Source organism: Mustela nigripes, chromosome 7 (genome assembly GCF_022355385.1).
Source record: "Mustela nigripes isolate SB6536 chromosome 7, MUSNIG.SB6536, whole genome shotgun sequence".
Classification (NCBI taxonomy): Eukaryota; Metazoa; Chordata; class Mammalia; order Carnivora; family Mustelidae; genus Mustela; species Mustela nigripes.
In genome coordinates, this window is record NC_081563.1 from 95,880,737 (window position 1) to 95,899,960 (window position 19,224).

A 19,224-nucleotide genomic window follows, 5' to 3' on the forward strand; every position below is an offset into this window, starting at 1 on the left:
GCACATTTAAATTTTGGGACCACCTTGCTTTCAATGTACAACACTCTTGGACTTTATTTCCCAGAAAACCTCAGACCTTGTGCAAGCTGCTTGTCCTAACATAGTTCTGTGGTACTAAAAGTAACTGTTTGAACTTCAGTGGCAAAGGAGTTTTAAAATTCACTAACACTCTAACTAGATAAAAAAGCAAAGCAGCTTTAAAACATATTGGCATGCACAGACACTCTTGTTGTGGGTATACAATCTTAAGAATGAGAGGAAAATTAAAGATGATAGCTGAAGTGTTTTAGGTTAAACACAAATGTGCTTGTATTTGAGAGTTTTTTGTTTTCATTCAGTGTCATAATTTATCATTCATAACCAAACTGTTTTTTCTCTCATGTTTCTGGGAAGTAATACTGTATTTTTATCTATTATATTCAAGTGACTCTTTCATTCCCTATTATGTACTATTTGATATAAATACTACTTTCAAATAGTTGTAAGCAAGAGACACATTCAGTTGCCTCCAGCTGAGGTGCCTGCTGGCCTAGCTCAAGGAAAAGCCACTGATGGTAAACACAGGTGCTCAAATTTCTCATCATTAATACCTAATTGCTTTAAAAAGAAGGAAAGAGGGGAGCTTTAAAAACTGAAATTTAAAAGGCAAAACTAAAATTACTGCCTTTCTGTTTCATCTCTAAATTTAGCGAAGTAAGATAAATATTTAGATTATATTTTTCATAGTTTGTGGAAGCTATGAGATTTTCTCATGAATGGAGTCTAGTTTTCTCTTTATTTTTCAGGGAACCACAGGCAATAGATGCAGCTGAAGTTTTTCTGTCAGGAAAAACAATTTTTACTTCACAAATATTCCTTTCCTTACTTTTCAATACCAAAAATATTTGGAGTTTTTATTGGGTGTGTCATGGTTTATGGCTTGATTAGTGTGACTCCACTTGATTTCCCACTGTAGAATTCAAACACATTCCTTAAAATATAAATTTGTATGTATCTCAGATTGAAAGCACAACCTATGTAAGTAAAAGCAGAGGAAAGTTGCTTTTCCAGTTATAATTGTCTGCATTGGGCTTTACCAAATTGGACCTTTGTCCTCAGTTCTGTAGCCTGCTCTGTCGAGTTATCACCATGCGCTGTCACCATAGCCTCCTGAACCCCCAGCTGGCCATGTCTTTGTTGTTTGGGGCATTAACATTTCTGACAGAGCACATATTCATATGGAATGATAAGCATGAATAAAAAGCATCTGTAACTTTTGAAAAAGTTAATATGGACACAAAAGCAAAGGCATTCATAACTGTGATTTCAGGGGAATTAGTTGAGGTGCTTAAATTTCTCAGCTGTATGGAAATCATACACTTTTCTACAAGGGTCAGGAAGGACAGTTGAATTTGTCAGAGATGGATGTAAATGACCTTTGGTTATGAAAACTCAAGTTTTCATGTAAGATTTTATTTTGCATTCTTGCATACAGTGATTTCTTATTCACTGAATAACAAAAATTAAGAAGAAATTCAAGAAAAAGGACGATCTTGTTCATCAGTCATCACACTGAGGTTCCTACACTCTAGGATTTGATTGTTTCTTGGTAGGATTTATACATCATACAATTAATGTTTCATAGATAAGTTCATTGAATTTTTAATATCTGAGAAGGAAGTTGTTTAGCATCAGAAAGCATAATTTAGAGTTATTTGTGTTTAATTAATATTTGAGTTTTCTATTATGATTTTAGAAACCAAGTATTTCTTAAACCTTTAAGCCCAAAGTACAAGTCTTACTTAAATATCTAGTGATATTTTTTATTGAAATTAAAAGAGTTCATTTTCAGTTGTTCTTCGATTAATACACAGTTCTTTTCTAACCTTGGCAAATTACAATTTCTCTGACTACTCTGAAGCTTAAGTGGTTGTTTCCCTCCGTGCTTACCAATTGTTTCTCTGCTTCTTCCTTTACTCCTGCATTTCACAGAGCCCACCTTCACATGCTAATGTCAGTCTTCCTATACTTTTGAAGCCTTAAACATTTTGTAAGTCACTTGCTCTTAGTTAATCATCAACTGCAAATTCAGTTAAAGCCTTCTATTTCTGTGAGTTAATTAATGAATCAGATTCCATTAAATATTTAAAATGCCCAAGCAACAAAACATAAATTGTCACAAAGATCTTAAAGCAGATTTCGTCAATCCATCCGCAACATCACAAGCTTGATTCATTTCCTCATCAGCATCTGCCTTTACCCTGGTGAAGGGAGTGGAGTAACCTCTGTGACCTGGACCTCCAACCCACCACCTTTCCCACCGGATCCTCTCCAGCTGCAGGTTCCACCTCCCAGAACTTCCTGAACCATCAGCTCTTTCAGGACAGGGAAATTCTCTGGTTTACTGCTGTATCTACAGATTTTTAAGTGTCCCTAGAATGAGATCTTCATGGAAGTTGGTTCTTTTATCAATCTATTTATTTGCTTTCTTGTTTGTTTATTTTTTTAAATTAACATATAGTGTATTATTTATTTCAGGGATACAGGTCTGTGATTCATTAGTCTTACACCCATCACTCTGCCATAGCACACACCCTCCCCAATGTCCATCACCCAGGTACCCCATCCCCCCACTCCCCTCCCCACCAGCAACCTGTGGTTTGTTTCTTGAGATTAAGAGTCTCTTATAGTTTGTCTCCCTGGACCTTTGTCCTCAGTTCAGTAGCCTGCTCTGTCGAGTTATCACCAGATAACTGCATTTTTGTCTTGTTTCATTTTTTCCTCTCTTCCCCTATGATCTTCTGCCTTGTTTCTTATTCCACATGTCAGTTCATATGATAATTGTCTTTCTCTGATTGACTTATTTCTAGCAATCTATATAAATTGTACTTATAATTCACATAGAATTAGTGTCAAAAAAGAAAATAGATGAAAAAAATGCCCAGAATAACACAAATTCAACATTCTGAGTACAGATTTTGACCTTCCTTCCCCATTGTCTGCTATGTTCCCTTATCCTGGCTCACAGAGCGGAAAAGGAGGAGTTTGGAGCTGATCCCCCTGACTGCCCGCATGGTGATGGCCCACCTGGTGAACCACCTGGGACACTTCCCGCTGTGTGGGGGCCCCGCCGTGCTGCACAGCCTGGTCAGTGAGAACCATGACAATGCACACGCCGAGGCCCCCGAGCTGTCTTCCGAGGTGTTCCGGAGCCCAAACCTTCAGCTCTTTGTGCTGAATGACAGCACCCTCATCTCCTACCTTCAGACACCCTCAGAAGGGCCAGCAGGTGGCTCACGGGGGGGGGCTTTGTCAGACGTCAGAGTAATCGTGCGGGATATCTCAGGGAAGTACTCTTGGGATGGGAAGGTTTTGTATGGACCATTGGAAGGCTGCTTAGCACCCAGCAGCAGAAATCCTGCATTTCTGATTTCGGGCTGGCAACCTCAAGCTTTGGGAGCTCAGAAGGATTTTTCTCAAATTGAGGAGGGAGATGATGTCCTCGACAAATTACTTGAAAACATTGGCCACACAAGTCCCGAATGCCTTTTACCATCACAGCTAAATCTAAATGAGCCCTCCCCACCCCCACGGGGAATGAACCGTGACCAGGAGAAGGAAATCATTGAGGTCATTTTGCGCCAGAATGCCCAAGAAGACAACTACATCCAGAGGTGTAACTCTGACTCAGCCATGAAGATCACCAGCCAGGAGCAGCCCTCACCAGTAGAGCCACGAGGACCCTTTTATTTCTGCAGGTTGTTGCTTGATGACTTGGGGATGAATTCTTGGGACAGAAGGTAACAATCCTCTCTAGACCTTCACCTATTTTATCATTATTTTTGTGTGTTTGTTCTTGTTCTCAGTTTGGGAAGCAGAGAATAGAAATGGAAGTTTTTCTTTCTACTTTTACCGTTTATTCTCTGCTGCTAAGTTAAAGCTACAAGTGGAACTAATTCTGCTCTACTGATGCACATACTGAATTTCAAACATCTCTTACATTTTAAAGAGTATCAGATGTTTTCTGTGTGCATGTGTGTGTGTTTTAATTACTGCTCTGTCCATTATTGCTTCTGTTGTCACAAAAGATGCAAATGGACTCCGAAGATGAATAAGCCACCATCTCACCTGAGGTCTGGTGAAGGAGGTAGACTTGGCACAACTCTGATGAAAGATAGCACGACATGGGGGTCCAAGAGGAACAGTTAACCCAGTGCAAAGTGTGGGATAGTAAGGGAAGACTTTGTGAAAGGGCTGGGCTTGAACTGGATCCTGACTGTGGAGTGGGGTTTCTAAGGACAGATATAGGGAAAAGGGATTCACAGCAGAGCTGATAGTGAAAAAAGGCACAGACAGGCACACACACATCAGTGACACACTTATTCACCTCCGAGCCATCCAGTGGATAGTGATGGAGTGTCATGGAATTTTGATGCCTTCAAATGTCTTAAGGAGAATGGAGCTCATTCTGTGGGTTCAGATCATAAATCTTTCATGAATGAAGAGGGTTATGGATAGGTATGTGGATAGATGAGTAGGTAGGTTTGTTGATTGATTAGAAAGGGAAAATTGGTCTGTAATGATTATATATCTTTTCTTCCATCTCTTTTTTTAATAGAAAAAATTTCCATCTGTTGAAGAAAAATTCCAAACTATTGAGAGAGCTAAAAAATCTGGACTCCCGTCAGTGGTATGTTGAAGTATATCATTCTACTTCCTTCCTGCCTATGAGAATGTGTGCTTGGATGACAGAGCTGCAGGAATGAATACACCTGCAGAGACACCCAAAGGTCATTCTGTAATCAGAATCTGGTAACATCTGCACATGCCATACCTTTGGTGTTTTCCCCCTTGAGGAGTAAGCTTACATGCTTACTATGCTGAGAAGAAGTCATTGCTCCTATCCAATCTGTCTTTGGTTGAGGACCTTTTCATGGGGCAGCCAGTGGACATTCATTCTCGTTTAATCTCTGTAGAGATTAAATTCCTCTTTCTCCAGTGAGGAACAGAGGCTTACCAGGCTCAGACACCTACCTGTGCTCACATGTAACCATGTTGTTTAAACCAAGCAAGTCTGACTGTATAACCTGTGTTGTGTCCCAATGCACTGGCTGCAGTCTCTGCTGTATAACGGGGGCAAGCTTAAAACCAGTGTGTTTCAGTTAGTAATTTCCTAGTAGTGAGGCTTCTTCTCAAAGCTGGTCAAATCTCAGGTGTGCCCTTTATCTGTACAATCTTGGAAGTAATTGTACAGATGAACTCAGGACCAGTTTTTGATTTGGGGGAAATGTGTGCTTCCAAAAACATCTTAGGCAATAGTAAGTGTAGTGCTTTGTACATAACAGGTGCTTCAAAGTCTTGAATAAACTGCTTGTTTAGTATTAGTTTTTAAAAAACTCATTTTCTAAAAAATAGCTTTTTGTTCCTCTCTTATTCCCCATAGAATATCATTAGGTATCTCATTACAGATGAAAAACCTGAAGCCATTATTCCTCACATTACCCTTCATCATATTCAGTTTCCCAATTGTTGTTATGCTTCTTTTTCTCTAGAAGCATAGAGACCAAATTCTCTGTGGAAACTCTGTGAGGGGTTTCTTGTGAAGGACTCAGGGGTTCACTTCTCTCTCCCTCTTGTCCTTCAGTATTAAACAAGCAGTCACTTGGGCTCCAAACTCAGCTTTTCAAGCATATGTTGAATTATTCCATGCTTCCTAGTATTAAGTGAATACATCGGTATCTTGTAATTGTGGCCAATTTGAGTGTTAATGCACTTTAGTTGCATGCGGTACCATTGGATGAGCTCCCTGGGGTGCTGTTGCAGTAAAATATGGCTTTGGAGAGCTGATAAGCAAATCTTATGTCCCTTGATTAACCTTTGCTTAAAATCCAAACTCCTGGATTTAGTATCTTCTTAATATCTAAAAAAGGTATCAATTTACTTTGTTAATAGTACAGGGTGTGTTTGAGGTTCTTTTTGGAAAAAAAGAAAAGTGGAAATAAGTTGGGGACTCTAGGTATGAGAAATCTAGACAGTCCATGTATTGGTTAGTTAACAGGTAAGAATATACCTGTCCTTCAACTTTTAGTTAGGGTGGCTGTGTTTATTTCTGATACCAGTTTATCTCCCTGCTGTCAAGGCATAGTTCCTGCTTAGCATGTTCTTAGGAAAAGTAGAGACTGCGTGGGAACTATCATCTATATATCGTGAAGATAATGAAGATGTAAAAGGTGTCATGAATGCACATGCAAATTACAGTGGGTTTCTCTTTTAAATATTAATACCTCTTGTCACCACATGGTAAAGTGAAAGTTAAACTCATGGTTTTTTTTCTTTGTTTGGCTTTGTAATATGACAGCACAAGGAAACTGAGCTATTTTGGTCTATTCCTAATAAGAAAGAAAAATGCATTCTAATGAAGAAGAGAAAATGTTGATTTTATGTGCCTGCGTTCCTGAATTACCTGCTCCTTCATGCATTGGTGGTGCAGCTTATGGATATGAAGTGCTGTTGCTAATTATCATTTCAAAAGCCTGGCTCTAATAAGACCAGACACGGCGTCTGATCCTGGCAGGCTCTCTGTGGTGCTAACATTTTGGAGGATGTGAAATTTGATGAATGTTTACAGCTAAAGGTCACCTTTCCTTACACCTACATCAGTCAGGCAGTCACTGGGGCTTAGCTCTTGTGCTCCCATGTTGTGTTAATGAGGACTCGAGGACCTGCGAGCAACTACAAGATAAAAAGCTTGGACTTTGAGGAGAGTCAACAAAAATGTTTCAGATAAACCTGAGATGGTCTTGTTATATGTATAGAACAGAGAACAATCACATGCTGAGGACTTTTGAATATACAGAGAGAGCTACAGAAAGGAATTGAGTGACTATACTTTTTCTCCTTTTGTTGAAAAAGACAGTCTTTCAGGTCATAAGTCATGATCTCTGTCATCATCTGAGCCCCCAAATTATTATAGCTCTGAGAATAAGCTAGTCAAATTCTAGTGGGTGTGTCCTGCCTGTCACTCAAGGAATAAATGGTGTGGTAGTTTTAGGGCTCTGTACTACCTGAGAACAAGCTTTCTGACAGTCTGAGAGCACATGGTCTCTACTCTAGAGCATCAGTCCCCTGGATCAGTCACCATAAAACTTCCCTCTTCTCACAGCAATGGTTGGTTCCCATTAAGAGAGGTGCCGCCAACTGTGTGCTTGTGCCATGCCAGTCAGAGCATTCAGGATGTCCACTTTCTCCAGAGGTAGCAGCATAGCGCTCATCAAAAGCCTTAAAAGTAGGCAATGACCAAGATTCTTTTTCTATGAATGTATTCAAAGGACATATCAAAGATAATGTTATAGTGTCTTTAAAATTGGAAGCAACTTAAAGGTCCAATGATAAGGATTTGGGATAACGTATATTCATATACTGGAACGTTACACAACCATTAATAACTTTGTCATACAAACACATGATATAAAAGTGTTCCCGCTCAAAAATGGTTTACATGGTGACTTTTATGTTATGCATATTTTATACAGTAAAAGTGTTCACAAATATTTTGAGTTAAAATTATCAGTTGCAAAACAGGGTGTAGTAACTCACTTTTGTATGTGAAAATGCATCTTAAAATCCCAACAGTTGCAATTTCAACATAGAAGCAGAGAACATAAGTGAATTTTTATTCTTCTCTTTCCTTTCTGTATTTTCTAATTTTACTCATGAACTGTGGGAGAAATGAATCCTTGATTTATTTTTATGACTTTTTAGTTCAGTTTCATTTCATTCTGCTTATTAAGTAAAAACATAAGTCCTACAGAAGGAAATATTTGTAAATATGTTAAAATATAGAGCCTAAATTCCACTAGTATAGGTGTCTAATCAGATTATGGTGTTAAGATGTTGAACAATTAAGACTGTAGAAACATTTCTTTATGTTTGACACTTGGTAGTTTTTCCTATGAGGTTTTTCAGAATGCAATGCAAAAATAATAAGGAAGGTAGAACTGCTCTGCTGGTGATAATCCAAAATTTTAAAAAATAGAGACTTGAATAAAACTTGGATGATGGGGCCACAGAATGAGTGGTTCTTGATGAAAGCTCTGAATTAGCACAGTGCCTTCATCTCTAAACCATCACCAAATTGCCAGGTAAAAAAGTCTAGTTATTTTAACACTTTAGGGTATAATTTGTAGAAATTGGTTATTAATATATTTATATATAGCATTGGGTCTCTTGTCAACAGAGATTTAACTGAGCAACTACTATATGCCAAGGACCAGGGTACATATACAAAAGGCAAAAAGGCAGGACTCCTGTCCTCAGAGTACAGATCATGCTAACTTGATTTAACAGTAAAGCACCCAAAATCCATCATGGAGGAAGTGGATGAATGGTACAGTTCCAGTCAGGGAGCTATCTAGTATTCTTCTTTCAAAGTGTGTTAAGTAAAATATAGGCAGTCACATAGACCTAGTCTCAACTGGTATCTATGTGAAATGCTTTCACATATATTTTTTTTTTACACCGAAAATGTAGAGAGTTTGTCCAATAATGTGTTCTAACATGCTGTTAAATATGTCACATGTTCTGAGAGTGATCTCAAGAACCAGACTGCCCTGCTTCAATTCCTGGCCTCCCACTTGCTGTGTGCTTTTTGTTTAATTTTCTGTGCCTCCTTTCAACCACCTCTACAAGGGAAGTGATGATAATTGTCTCTTTAGAGTGTTTGCAAGAGTGAATGAGACCATGTGTTGAACCTTGTCAGAACAGTGACTGACCCCTAGTAAATTCTCCGTAAATGTAAAGCTCTGTATTAGGAATCATGCTGGTAGCTGTAGTGAAATAAAATTTTAAATATGAGAATTCTAACTCCTTTAAATTGAAAAATTTATAGCCGTGAAACGCACAAAATTGCAGTGTTTTACATTGCTGAAGGTCAAGAAGACAAGTGTTCAATCCTCTCTAATGAAAGAGGAAGCCAAGCATATGAAGACTTTGTTGCCGGACTTGGATGGGAGGTAATTCATTTCATTTGGGAGCTGTTTATTGACCAGCACTATTTAAGGATATATATAAACTGAACATCAATCATACAAGATTTTACGTTCAAATCCAGTACAGATAGTGTTACAGAGTTGATGCATGTATTGAATTTGGCATCTTCTGTTAGTTGCTTTTCAGTACTTCCATACATGAACTTTTGTTTCCCTTAACTTTTCCTTTAATGTTAAATTTCATCTTCTTTTTATCCAAAGCGAGTAGTCAAATTGACTCACCCAGCCATAGACAGTATATGGGAAGAGAAGATAAATATGGGCAGAGAAGCATTGGTTTTAGCTGCAGTATGAAGATTGGAGAAGAAATAAATGACTTGGTGGGTGAAAAATACGAAGAAAGAGCTGGATGAAGTCAAAAATTGTCATGAAAATAGAATAGAGTAGCCATTATGGTTTATCAGCCAACCTCTTTCCCTAAGGAAGATCCCAAGATGACTGATACTGAAAGAATTTGCTTTTTCTCTGCTGAATAATAGTCTGACAGACAGACATATACATTTATACACAAGTGTGCCTGCACACACACCTATCTGTCTCTTGGAACATAAATCTAAAGGAAATTATATCTCCAGAATCCAAAAGAACTCAGAATAGTTATAATGGAAATCAGCATATCTGAAATAGTTCCCTTACTTTTCCTTACTTTTGTTTTGGTTTCTTGGTTATCTGTGCTGTGGGAAACTTTCTAGGTACATAAATAAGACTTGTCTCTGAGAGTTAAATGTTAACAAGGAAGCTAATATGAAGATGGGAACAGGAGAACCCTACATCAAGGTCAAGACCATGTACTTTATAAAATGTCAAGTAGATTTTAGTCTGAAAGTGTTAACTGTACTCCAATAAGTTGTCCTTCTTACTAAGGAAGTGACTTTTTACTTATTGTAGAATATACTTAATCATTTTAACCAATATACTTTTTAAACCAACACATTCTTAACTGGAGTTTTAAGAAAAGACTAGAACATTAATTTAGTGTATATATTGATTGTATTTGGCACAGAAGAGATTCTTCTATTGCTTTTTTTCAGTTGTGTTACAATAAATGCTTTACTGAAAGAATACTAGTTCATGAAAAGTTAAATTTTAAAAAGGGGGTATGGGTCCTAGGCAATGACTAAGAAGTGATTATTTACACCATAACGTGAAAAAGAAAAATAATAATAAAAGAATGATAACTTCCAGACTTGTAGTAGTGGTGTAAATCAAAACAACCCCTTTGAAGCATAGTTTAGCAATGGCTGTTAAATTTTTTTTTTTTAAGATTTTATTTATTTATTTAGGCAGAGAGGCAGGCAGAGAGAGAGGAGGAAGCAGGCTCCCCACTGAGCAGAGAGCCTGATATGAGCCTCGATCCCAGGACCCTGGGATCATGACCTGAGCCACCCAGGTGCCCCATGGCTATTAAATTTTAAAACATCTGGAATCTTTGATATAACATCCTACCAAAACATTCCTTTGAATGCTCCTTGTGATTTGATGATACCAGCACTGTTTGAGAAAGCAGAAAATCCCATAAATCCATCAATAGGGAAGCTCTGTGTGTGTGTGTGTGTGTTTGTACATAAACACATATAAATACACATACATACACACGTATTCATATGTCTGTATGTATAAGATGGAAAAAAGCTAGAGAAATGTGCATCAAATTTGTGATGGTGCTTTTCTTAGGTTAATAGGATTTTGGAGCACTTTCATTGTAATGGTTTCTTTCTTTTTTTTTTTTTTAAGGTATTATTTATTTATTTGACATAGAGAGAGAAAGAGAGAACACAAGCAGGGGGAGAGGCAGAGGTAGAGGGAGAAGCAGGCTCCCTGCAAAGCAGGGGAAGCCCGATACAGGACTCTATCCCAGGACTCTGGGATCATGACCTGAGCTGAAGGCAGTGGCTTAAACAGCCGAGCTACCTAGGCATCCACATTGTGAAGGTTTCTTTAATGTTTTGATTTTGTCTAATTTAGTATTATATTTGTTTGTTATCAGAAATCAAAATGAAAATAATTATATTTCTTTAAAAGAAAGGACATTTTTGCTTGGTAAAAACAATTTAGGGTTGACCCTCACTCTTCCCTCTTTGTTACCTGCGTCAGGTGGATCTCTCAACCCACTGTGGGTTCATGGGCGGACTTCAACGCAATGGCAGCACAGGGCAGACTGCCCCTTACTATGCTACCTCGACTGTGGAAGTGATTTTCCACGTTTCAACTCGGATGCCATCAGACTCAGATGATTCACTCACCAAAAAGGTAAGAAGTCTCTTTGAGGATTGAGGACCATTCTTAGCCACCATGGTTTATAGGTGAGACTCTTATAGTCCAGTCAAAGCCCTTGGCATGACATGCACCGAGACTGATTTCCTCTGGGTGCAATTTCAGTGTATTTCTTCTCAAGCTACAGTTGTAATTAATCTGAAATATCTAACTTGGCAAAATTAGACAAAGAAATAAATGAAAAGTTTGAGTCTTAAATCCTAAGATTAATAGGAAAAGGAAGGGTCTTAAATGTTGTTAATTTGGGATCTTCCTTCATCTGACTATTAACTGACAGAAAATAGCATTCTTGACCTCTCAGGTTGGCAAAGATCTTAAGATGCAAGGACTCTGTCCTGACAAATTGCTGAGAAAGCAGGCACCTCCCAGGCTTGCTGGGGGCAATTGGGCAGTATCTGTGAAAATCACAAGTACAGGTGTGCTCCTGCCTAGGGGTCCCACCTTCGGCACTGACCTTGTTTCTCTTCCAACTTGGGCCCAGGAGGCAATTTTCTCTAGAATTGAGAGGAAACCTCCTCCACCTTTGAGGAACTCCCCAGGGGTACATGGCCCTAAACTTTCAAACCTGCAAGATGGTTACTTCAGGTACCCTCTATTAGAGGTGAGGAGCACCTTAAAAGAAGAGGAATTTTAGTCTGGGAAGGAAGCCTAGAAGTCTGACCCACTTCTCTGAGTTTCCAGATGAAAGGAACAACTGCAGCTAGCCTGCTCTAGTGGGTGGCAGAGTGAGCCTGGAATCCCTACCTCACACCCACTCACTTCCTACAAGGATGCAATAAAACTACAGCAGCACCTCAGTGGATGGGAAAATAGCTCATTGAGGAACTAAAAAATCCATTAAAGGATTGAAAATAGCTCATTGAGGAACTAAAAAATCCATTAAAGGATTAAGTGTGGTGGTTATAGCCAGGGTCTAGAGACAGGCAGACGTGAGCTCAACTGTTAGTAGTCTGTGCCTCAGTTTCCCCATCTACTAAACGAGATTAAAAACAGTCTCAGGGTTGTTGCGAAGTAAATGGATAATGCTCATACAACTGCTTAGCATGGTGCCTGGTGTAGGATTTCTAACATCAGCCCTCATCATTGCCCACTGGTCTAATCGAATCCTTTTTCTCCTGCCGCATTAGGAGTGACTAATATTGGCCAGTGGGCCCCACTGTTACCACCTCATCTCTTCTCTCTGCAGTTTTGCTTTTTCATCACTACAGCTCCAGATGTCTAGACCACCTATATCGTGGGCGGTGGTATTCATAAAACCTCAGAACTTGGGTCGCAGCACAATCACAGACAACGTATTCACAGTGACTAAGTGTCTGGGACATGCAGAGCATGACGGCCATGTGCTGCCTCCTTCAGGCATGGAGGAGCTGCCTCCATGGCTTAGGTTTTAATGGCCACCCTGGTGGCGATATTCTTATTGAAGGGGGACCCTGCTCTGTTTCAGGGCAGGGCTTCTATATCCTTTATACTTGCAGTGCCTTGTAAATTACTGCTAATCTGCAAATGTGTTGCCATATTCTATGACTTTTTTATGACTGAGAACTATTTTGTTAATAGGTTTATTTAAAATATTTTTAAAAATTATTTCCTAGATAGGATTCTTTTGGTTTTTCACCTCTCTTCCTTTTTCTTTTCTTTCTTTTTTTTCTTTCACGAAAAGGCATCATGTTTTCTTGATAAAACGCCTTGCCATAAATAATGTTGCAAGGCTTGGCCTGGTTGAAAGATTCCCTACTGTAATAATCAAAATTCAGCTGATACCTTTTGCAGCTCTGAGATTTAGCATCATTAGTGACAAACTCTCTTTATCAGGATGTCTCACAGCCAGACTAAAAATCAGTCACAGTAACAGCAGCCCACAGTTCCTTGTCTTATTCTAACTAAATTGTCCCTAACAGCTTAAAAATGAGCTGCAAAATTCTAAAGTGATTCATGCTCTCTTCTGCCCCTGTCATGGGGGCACTTTTTCAATTCCACAATCCGGTTGCAACCCCATACTGAACTCTTGATCCTTCACTGCAGAAATTTGTTAGCTCTAGCTAGATTAGATTTTTCACAGCTAATCTAACTGCTGTAGGGGTTTGCAGAGTGGGGACAGAGCTGTGCTATTGGATTTGTCCAATTCATTTGACTCCAGGACTATAATTGCACTTATGTCTTACAAGGCTTTTATAGCCTCAGGCTGGCCAGCCGCATAAAAAACAAATTGGCAGTGATACAGTACGAGTGAAAAGGGATGAAAGGCCCACATTATCAGTCTCCAGGCAGCACTGTTCTGGCAGGAAGTTTCTTGGTTAATTTACAAATAAAACTTAGATTTTAGGATGGGCACACTGTCAGCTGAACAATGGGGATGTCAGGCCTGACTGTTACTTAGTAAAAGTAGCAGCCGGGCCTACTGAGGAGCAGGAATTCTTCAATCAAACAGACGACTCCTTCTGGAGCCAGCTGGCGATGTAATGCAATTAGTCGGGAAAGGAGGTCAGCCTATTAGGTGTGTACCATGACCAGTGTCACCAGTGCGTGCCGCCTGGCAGCAGCAGGCAGAAGGGCCCAGGCGGAGGGACTTTGAAACTCTGTCAGGACAAGAAGTGGCAGGACATGGGGTTGATTTCTTAAGACTGAAGAAGCGAGCATTTGTTCTGAGCCTGTTAAGCATCCGTGCATTCTGGAGCCTGTTGTGCAACTGAAGCAGTAGCGAGCATGAGTGACAGCTCCGTCCCAGGACGAGACTCATCAGTCTCTCCCAGACTATACATGAGTCATACCAGCTTCACTTGTGTGCACGCAACAAACTCACTGGTGGATTTTAGATAGGGGGCCCTCTGTTCAGAATTCTCCAGAACTCACAAAATGACATCTCTGTCATGAAATCCCCTTTACACTGAGCAACACATTGAAGCTTCCAGAGTATTCCTTCCTATTTTGACATGGCCGGGTTACCTTACTTATTTCACCTGCTTGTGTTCTTGTCTGAGGCAGAAGAGGGCATATTTTTGCTCTTTGCTCAGATCTACTAGTCAGTGGGTCCTGTGGCCTTAGCTCTTAGTTTTGTGAGTTAGCCAATTAAACTGTGACTTGTCCAGAGATCTGGAGCACATGATATTGAAAGCAGCTTTGAGATGATGAAAATTGTATCATTACCACACAGAAATAGCTTTTCCTTAATTACAGAAATGCCACACTGGGAGGACAGGTCTGTCAGTGTGATACTATTCTCCCTTGCTATGGTTCTGAGAACACAATCCAAACAGAATTAGGAGAGACTTATGTGAATTATATAATTGAGGAACCTAATTGAGGAAAGGGAAAGTAACTGGAAATTTCAGTAATCACTGTATTACCTCAGAGCAAATGCCTTGAGCAACTTATGCTTCTGGATTGAAAGGAGCCATCACAGGTTTTAGGGTGCTAGCATTAGGTGGTAGCCCCACATTTGAAGGGTGTTTAGTAGGTGTGTTGTTCCCATTGTGACTCTTGTGCCGGCATTATGTCAAGGGGCACAACAAAACCACCTGGCAGTTTGCCTCTCTTGACAGGGTGATGGCAGCCGTACTGTCACAATTTTCTTCTGCTAGGCTAAATTTCCCCCAACCTGCCTCCCACCCCAGCAATGTTTCAATTTGATACAATTCCTATTTCCCTTGAAAACCTGCCTTTATTGTGTTGCTGGTAATGCTGACTATGTTTTCACTCCAAAACGATTGAATTTCAGGAGTGTGTTGTGAGATCCTGGCATGTTTTATTAAAAAAGAAAGAGAAAAGAAAGAGAGATGGAAATAGATGAATATAGAGAGACATTCAGTTTTGCTATGAGAATTTGGTGTCTTTCTTTTTCTTTTAACTATTTATGGGTGGCGATGGCTGCACCTTTTGCCTACTACCCTTTTCACCTTTATATGTGATGGGGAAAGAGGAAGAAAGATATACTGGGTAACTTCACATTTAGAAAGTTATAGATGCTGTTAAATTGTTCTAGATCATCATGACTTGTGCTCAACACCCACAGTTGTGTTTATCCCAGTGCCCAAGCTCAGACACAGCTGAATCATGTGCCCCTCTCATAGGGGTTATCTGTAATCGCACCTGTACCTCACTGTAGTACAAAGGTCAATTTTTAAAAATTGACTCAAACAGTCATTCCCAGAAGCACAGAAGAGTGAAGAACAGGAAAGCATTGCAGCAAACCAATTTCCTTTATAACCTTGTAAATGGAAAAGAGGCCATGTTGGGGGTCACCTCACAGTTTTCTTTTGTGGTCAAATAGTGTGTAAGGAAAATTTGCTTTATACTAACGTGTTTTAAATACATGGTACTCCAGAGCATCTTTTTCTTTTTTTTTTTTTAAATACAAAATTACATTACCTTTGGTGCAGCATCACTATTTTATTAATAGTGCCTCTGAATTTAGTCATTATTGGGGTTCGTCTATTAAATAAGCTAGGAAGCAAGAAATGCTTCCCCAAGTGATGGTAGATCACATTCTTCTGCAGCATGTGAGAGAACCAAACCTCAGACTTTCAACAGGTGTCAGAGGGCCTTCACCAGTCAGCCTTTCTGGTTGTAGAACTTTAATTTTGGCCAACATTTTAATCTTTATAATCTAGTCTGTTTAGTCACAGTCTCCGGCTTATCAGACAATTTCATGCAGGGCCTTCTCCAGCCCAGGATTCACAGTCAGTACTCAGGACCTTCATCAAGGGTGTTCTTGCGGCCAAAGAGCTCAGCCCAGGAAGAAGTCTCAAAGAGTCTCTTCCTTGGAGGCATGCTAAGCCTTTCTTAGAGATCCTGGGGGTAGCTGACTTGTTTTTGGATTTTATGGCCTCTTTGTCTATAAAATGACCCAAAAAAGTGGGTTACGCTATTTGAGCAGTGACAGTACAACTGGCTTTTATTGTCAACTTTGATGGCTGTGAACAGTAGAAATGACACTAAGTTAGAGGCCCCAGCCCAGATTTCCAGGCCTGCTCTGTTCCTTGCTATTTGCACACCTTGTCAGGTGGTGCCTTTCTCTTTCTGAGCCCCATCCCTTCCCTGTCAGACAGCACAACGATGATGTCATCTGCCTCAGAGAGTAGGAAGATTTAACAAAACAATACATGTGAACATACTTTCTGGATAGTAAGACAAACTCTCTGAAAACTAGTTACTATTGTTGTTATTAAATTTAAGTAATACTTATTAGTTTCTTAAACAAAGGTAATTTTATATGTACTTTTTCTTAAAGCTTTGTCACAAATCTAGTTTTTATACATTTGGTAACAATTGTGTTATAGTAGCTTTTGGTCTCATATTCATATTTTTTCTTAATAACCATTGAATTTAGAGTTTTATGAAGCTCTATTGTAATATGAAATAAAAGGCTCATGTTGTTAATTGTTTGGAGACATGCTCAGCAGTATAAAGCATAAGGCTTTATTTAATACAGGAGTAAAATTTAATTTAAAAAAATCCTTGAAAAGGTCTCATCCCCTTCTAGCAGTAATGTACCTGCCATGCTTAGATGCATCATCTCAGTGCCAGTGTATTTCCATAGAAAGTAAGTGGTAATGAAAATTTTCATGTGTTTATCTTTTTTTCAAATCGTCATAGAAGACAGTGGCATTGTACCTTTTTTTAGTAGTGAAATATTCTTGCCTCTGAGTATTATAATTCAATTTGTTAGCCACGACCCCTCATAAATTGCTGTTATCACTCTGATTAATAAAGAGCCAATTGGCCATTGCAGCTCCGTCACTTGGGGAATGACGAGGTCCACATTGTCTGGTCTGAACACTCCAGGGACTACCGCAGGGGAATTATCCCGACTGCCTTCGGAGACGTTTCAATCATTATTTACCCAGTGAAGAATCACATGTTCTTTATCGCGATCACGAAGAAACCCGAGGTACGTTTTCACCACATTATCACTCTGACTCATATAGCATTTACCATATGATTCACTGTTTTTGAAAACTAATGATATAAATATGTTAAAGGGGACTTTTTTCCAACTGGTGAATGTCTCACATATATCTGAATTACACATGCCATATGGAAATTCAGTATGAATTGGGATTTTCACAGTGTCTTTCCTCAGGAGCACAGAATTCTGTATTTTTATGTCTAGACTCTTTGGGAATTACAGTTTGAAGATATTCATGGTATTTGAAATGTTTTGAATTTAAAATTTTTTTTTTTAATTTTAAAAAATGGTAATTTTAAATTTGGGACATATTGATTAATAATTATAAGAGTTGAATGAGCCCTATGTCACATCTAGCGTTTTGTGGATGGCTGTGGGTATAGAATTCGACCTTGCATGACAAACAGGCACTGCTCACCAAGCCTCTGACTGCTGCTAATGGGGGTCAATCCTGAAGGATTGTGAGCATGGCTGTGAAGAAAGCTAGGCCTCTGCAGCACAGCCCGCCCATGTGATGATTTTTAACAATTGAAGCACCTTGCCACAGAATCAATGTAGCCACATCAATTGGTATTGATCATGAGAATGGCTGGAACAATCCAATGGTTATGTGCTGTGTACTAAATTGGCTGCACTTTCGATCCTTGCCATGCCTTTAGTGGTATTTTAGTGGTGCTTTATATAGGGACTTGTTTTTGTGTTGGAATTATTAGTAGAAGGGTTTGCTTTTACATTTTTTTTAAAGATTTTATTTATTTATTTGACAGACCGGGATTACAAGTAGGCAGAGAGGCAGGCAGAGAGAGCGGAAGGGAAGCAGGTTCCCTGCTGAGCAGAGAGCTGGATGTGGGGCTGGATCCCAGGACCCTGGAATCAAGACTTGAGCCGAAAGCAGAGGCTTTAACCCACTGAGCCACCCAGGCACCCCTGCTTTTACATTTTTAATTAAACATTTAGCATAGTTAAGTCACTTCTCGAGAAAATGACTTGGTGCTCCAGGTTGGTATTAAGTGTAATCTTCATTTTCATTCCAAATTGTTCTCTTGAAGGAACTAAAAGTTATCATTCTACATACTCTGTATTTTGAGCTTTAAAATAATAGGTAACTGAGATTTTCTGGGATTTATAGCATAATCAAAAGTGTTAAAGTCATGCAGATTAAATGAGCTAAGAAGTGAAAGGTAGTTGGTATTTTGGAGGTATTATGCATGTATTGCATGGAGCACTGGGTGTGGTCCATAAACAATGAATTTTGGAACACTGTAAAAAATAAAAGTAAATTTAAAAAAAAAAAGTGAAAGGTGCTTCAAACAGTGGCTGACTCAAGAATAAAAGCTGTAAGTGTTAATTGCTGCTGTTGTTATTACCATTGCTGGTAATTTTTTAGTTATAGTCACTACTATGAAAATAGAATAAATAATAAATCATTTCTCAGACTAGACACAGTGTGGGTCACCTCCTGAATTCAGAAAAGCCCCACTCTGGCTGGTGAGAAGCCTGACATAAAGGGAACCCTCTTTTCTATTCAGGGAGTGAAGATGCCACAAGTTCTTCACACTAAATATTTGTGTTATCTTTGATTCGTGTCTTTTTGTATAAAGTTTTCATTCTTGTATAAGAAAATGGCTCTGAGTACTAATAATGTTTGTGTTTGTCCGGGAAGAACACTGACTTTAAGAATTAAACTGAAAATGTTGATATTAGACAACCAACAGATTTAGTGTCCTATAGCTTCCAAATCTGCAAAACATGATTCTTTATTATTTAGTATGGATTAACTGGCTTTATTAGTTCATTTTCAGTGTGGTCCTCTAAAATGTCCTAAAAATGTCACCATTATTTTTTGTGGCAAAAAAAGAACATAAAAGGTATTTCAATTCACTTCACAGTGTCAAAAGGGTCACACTTTTAACTTTCTTAAAAAGTGGTTTTTTAAAAAGGTATTACACTTCCAACACATGAAAACAAGTATTAACATACCTTTTCAAAATTTCTTTAGAAAATGTACGTTTTACAAAT

At 39.0% G+C, this 19,224-nt stretch overlaps 1 protein-coding gene across 5 annotated transcripts in view; it reads left to right on the plus strand.

The window, feature by feature from the left end:
- RALGAPA2 (Ral GTPase activating protein catalytic subunit alpha 2) overlaps positions 1-19,224 on the plus strand; it is a 319,809-nt gene that overhangs the window by 202,035 nt on the left and 98,550 nt on the right. For all 5 annotated transcript variants that reach the window (XM_059406446.1, XM_059406444.1, XM_059406445.1 and 2 more), the window contains 5 exons: positions 3,008-3,779; positions 4,598-4,669; positions 8,867-8,990; positions 11,121-11,276; positions 17,029-17,187. In XM_059406446.1, coding sequence (XP_059262429.1) covers positions 3,008-3,779; positions 4,598-4,669; positions 8,867-8,990; positions 11,121-11,276; positions 17,029-17,187 — 1,283 coding nt within the window. The remainder of the gene's footprint in view (positions 1-3,007; positions 3,780-4,597; positions 4,670-8,866; positions 8,991-11,120; positions 11,277-17,028; positions 17,188-19,224) is intronic.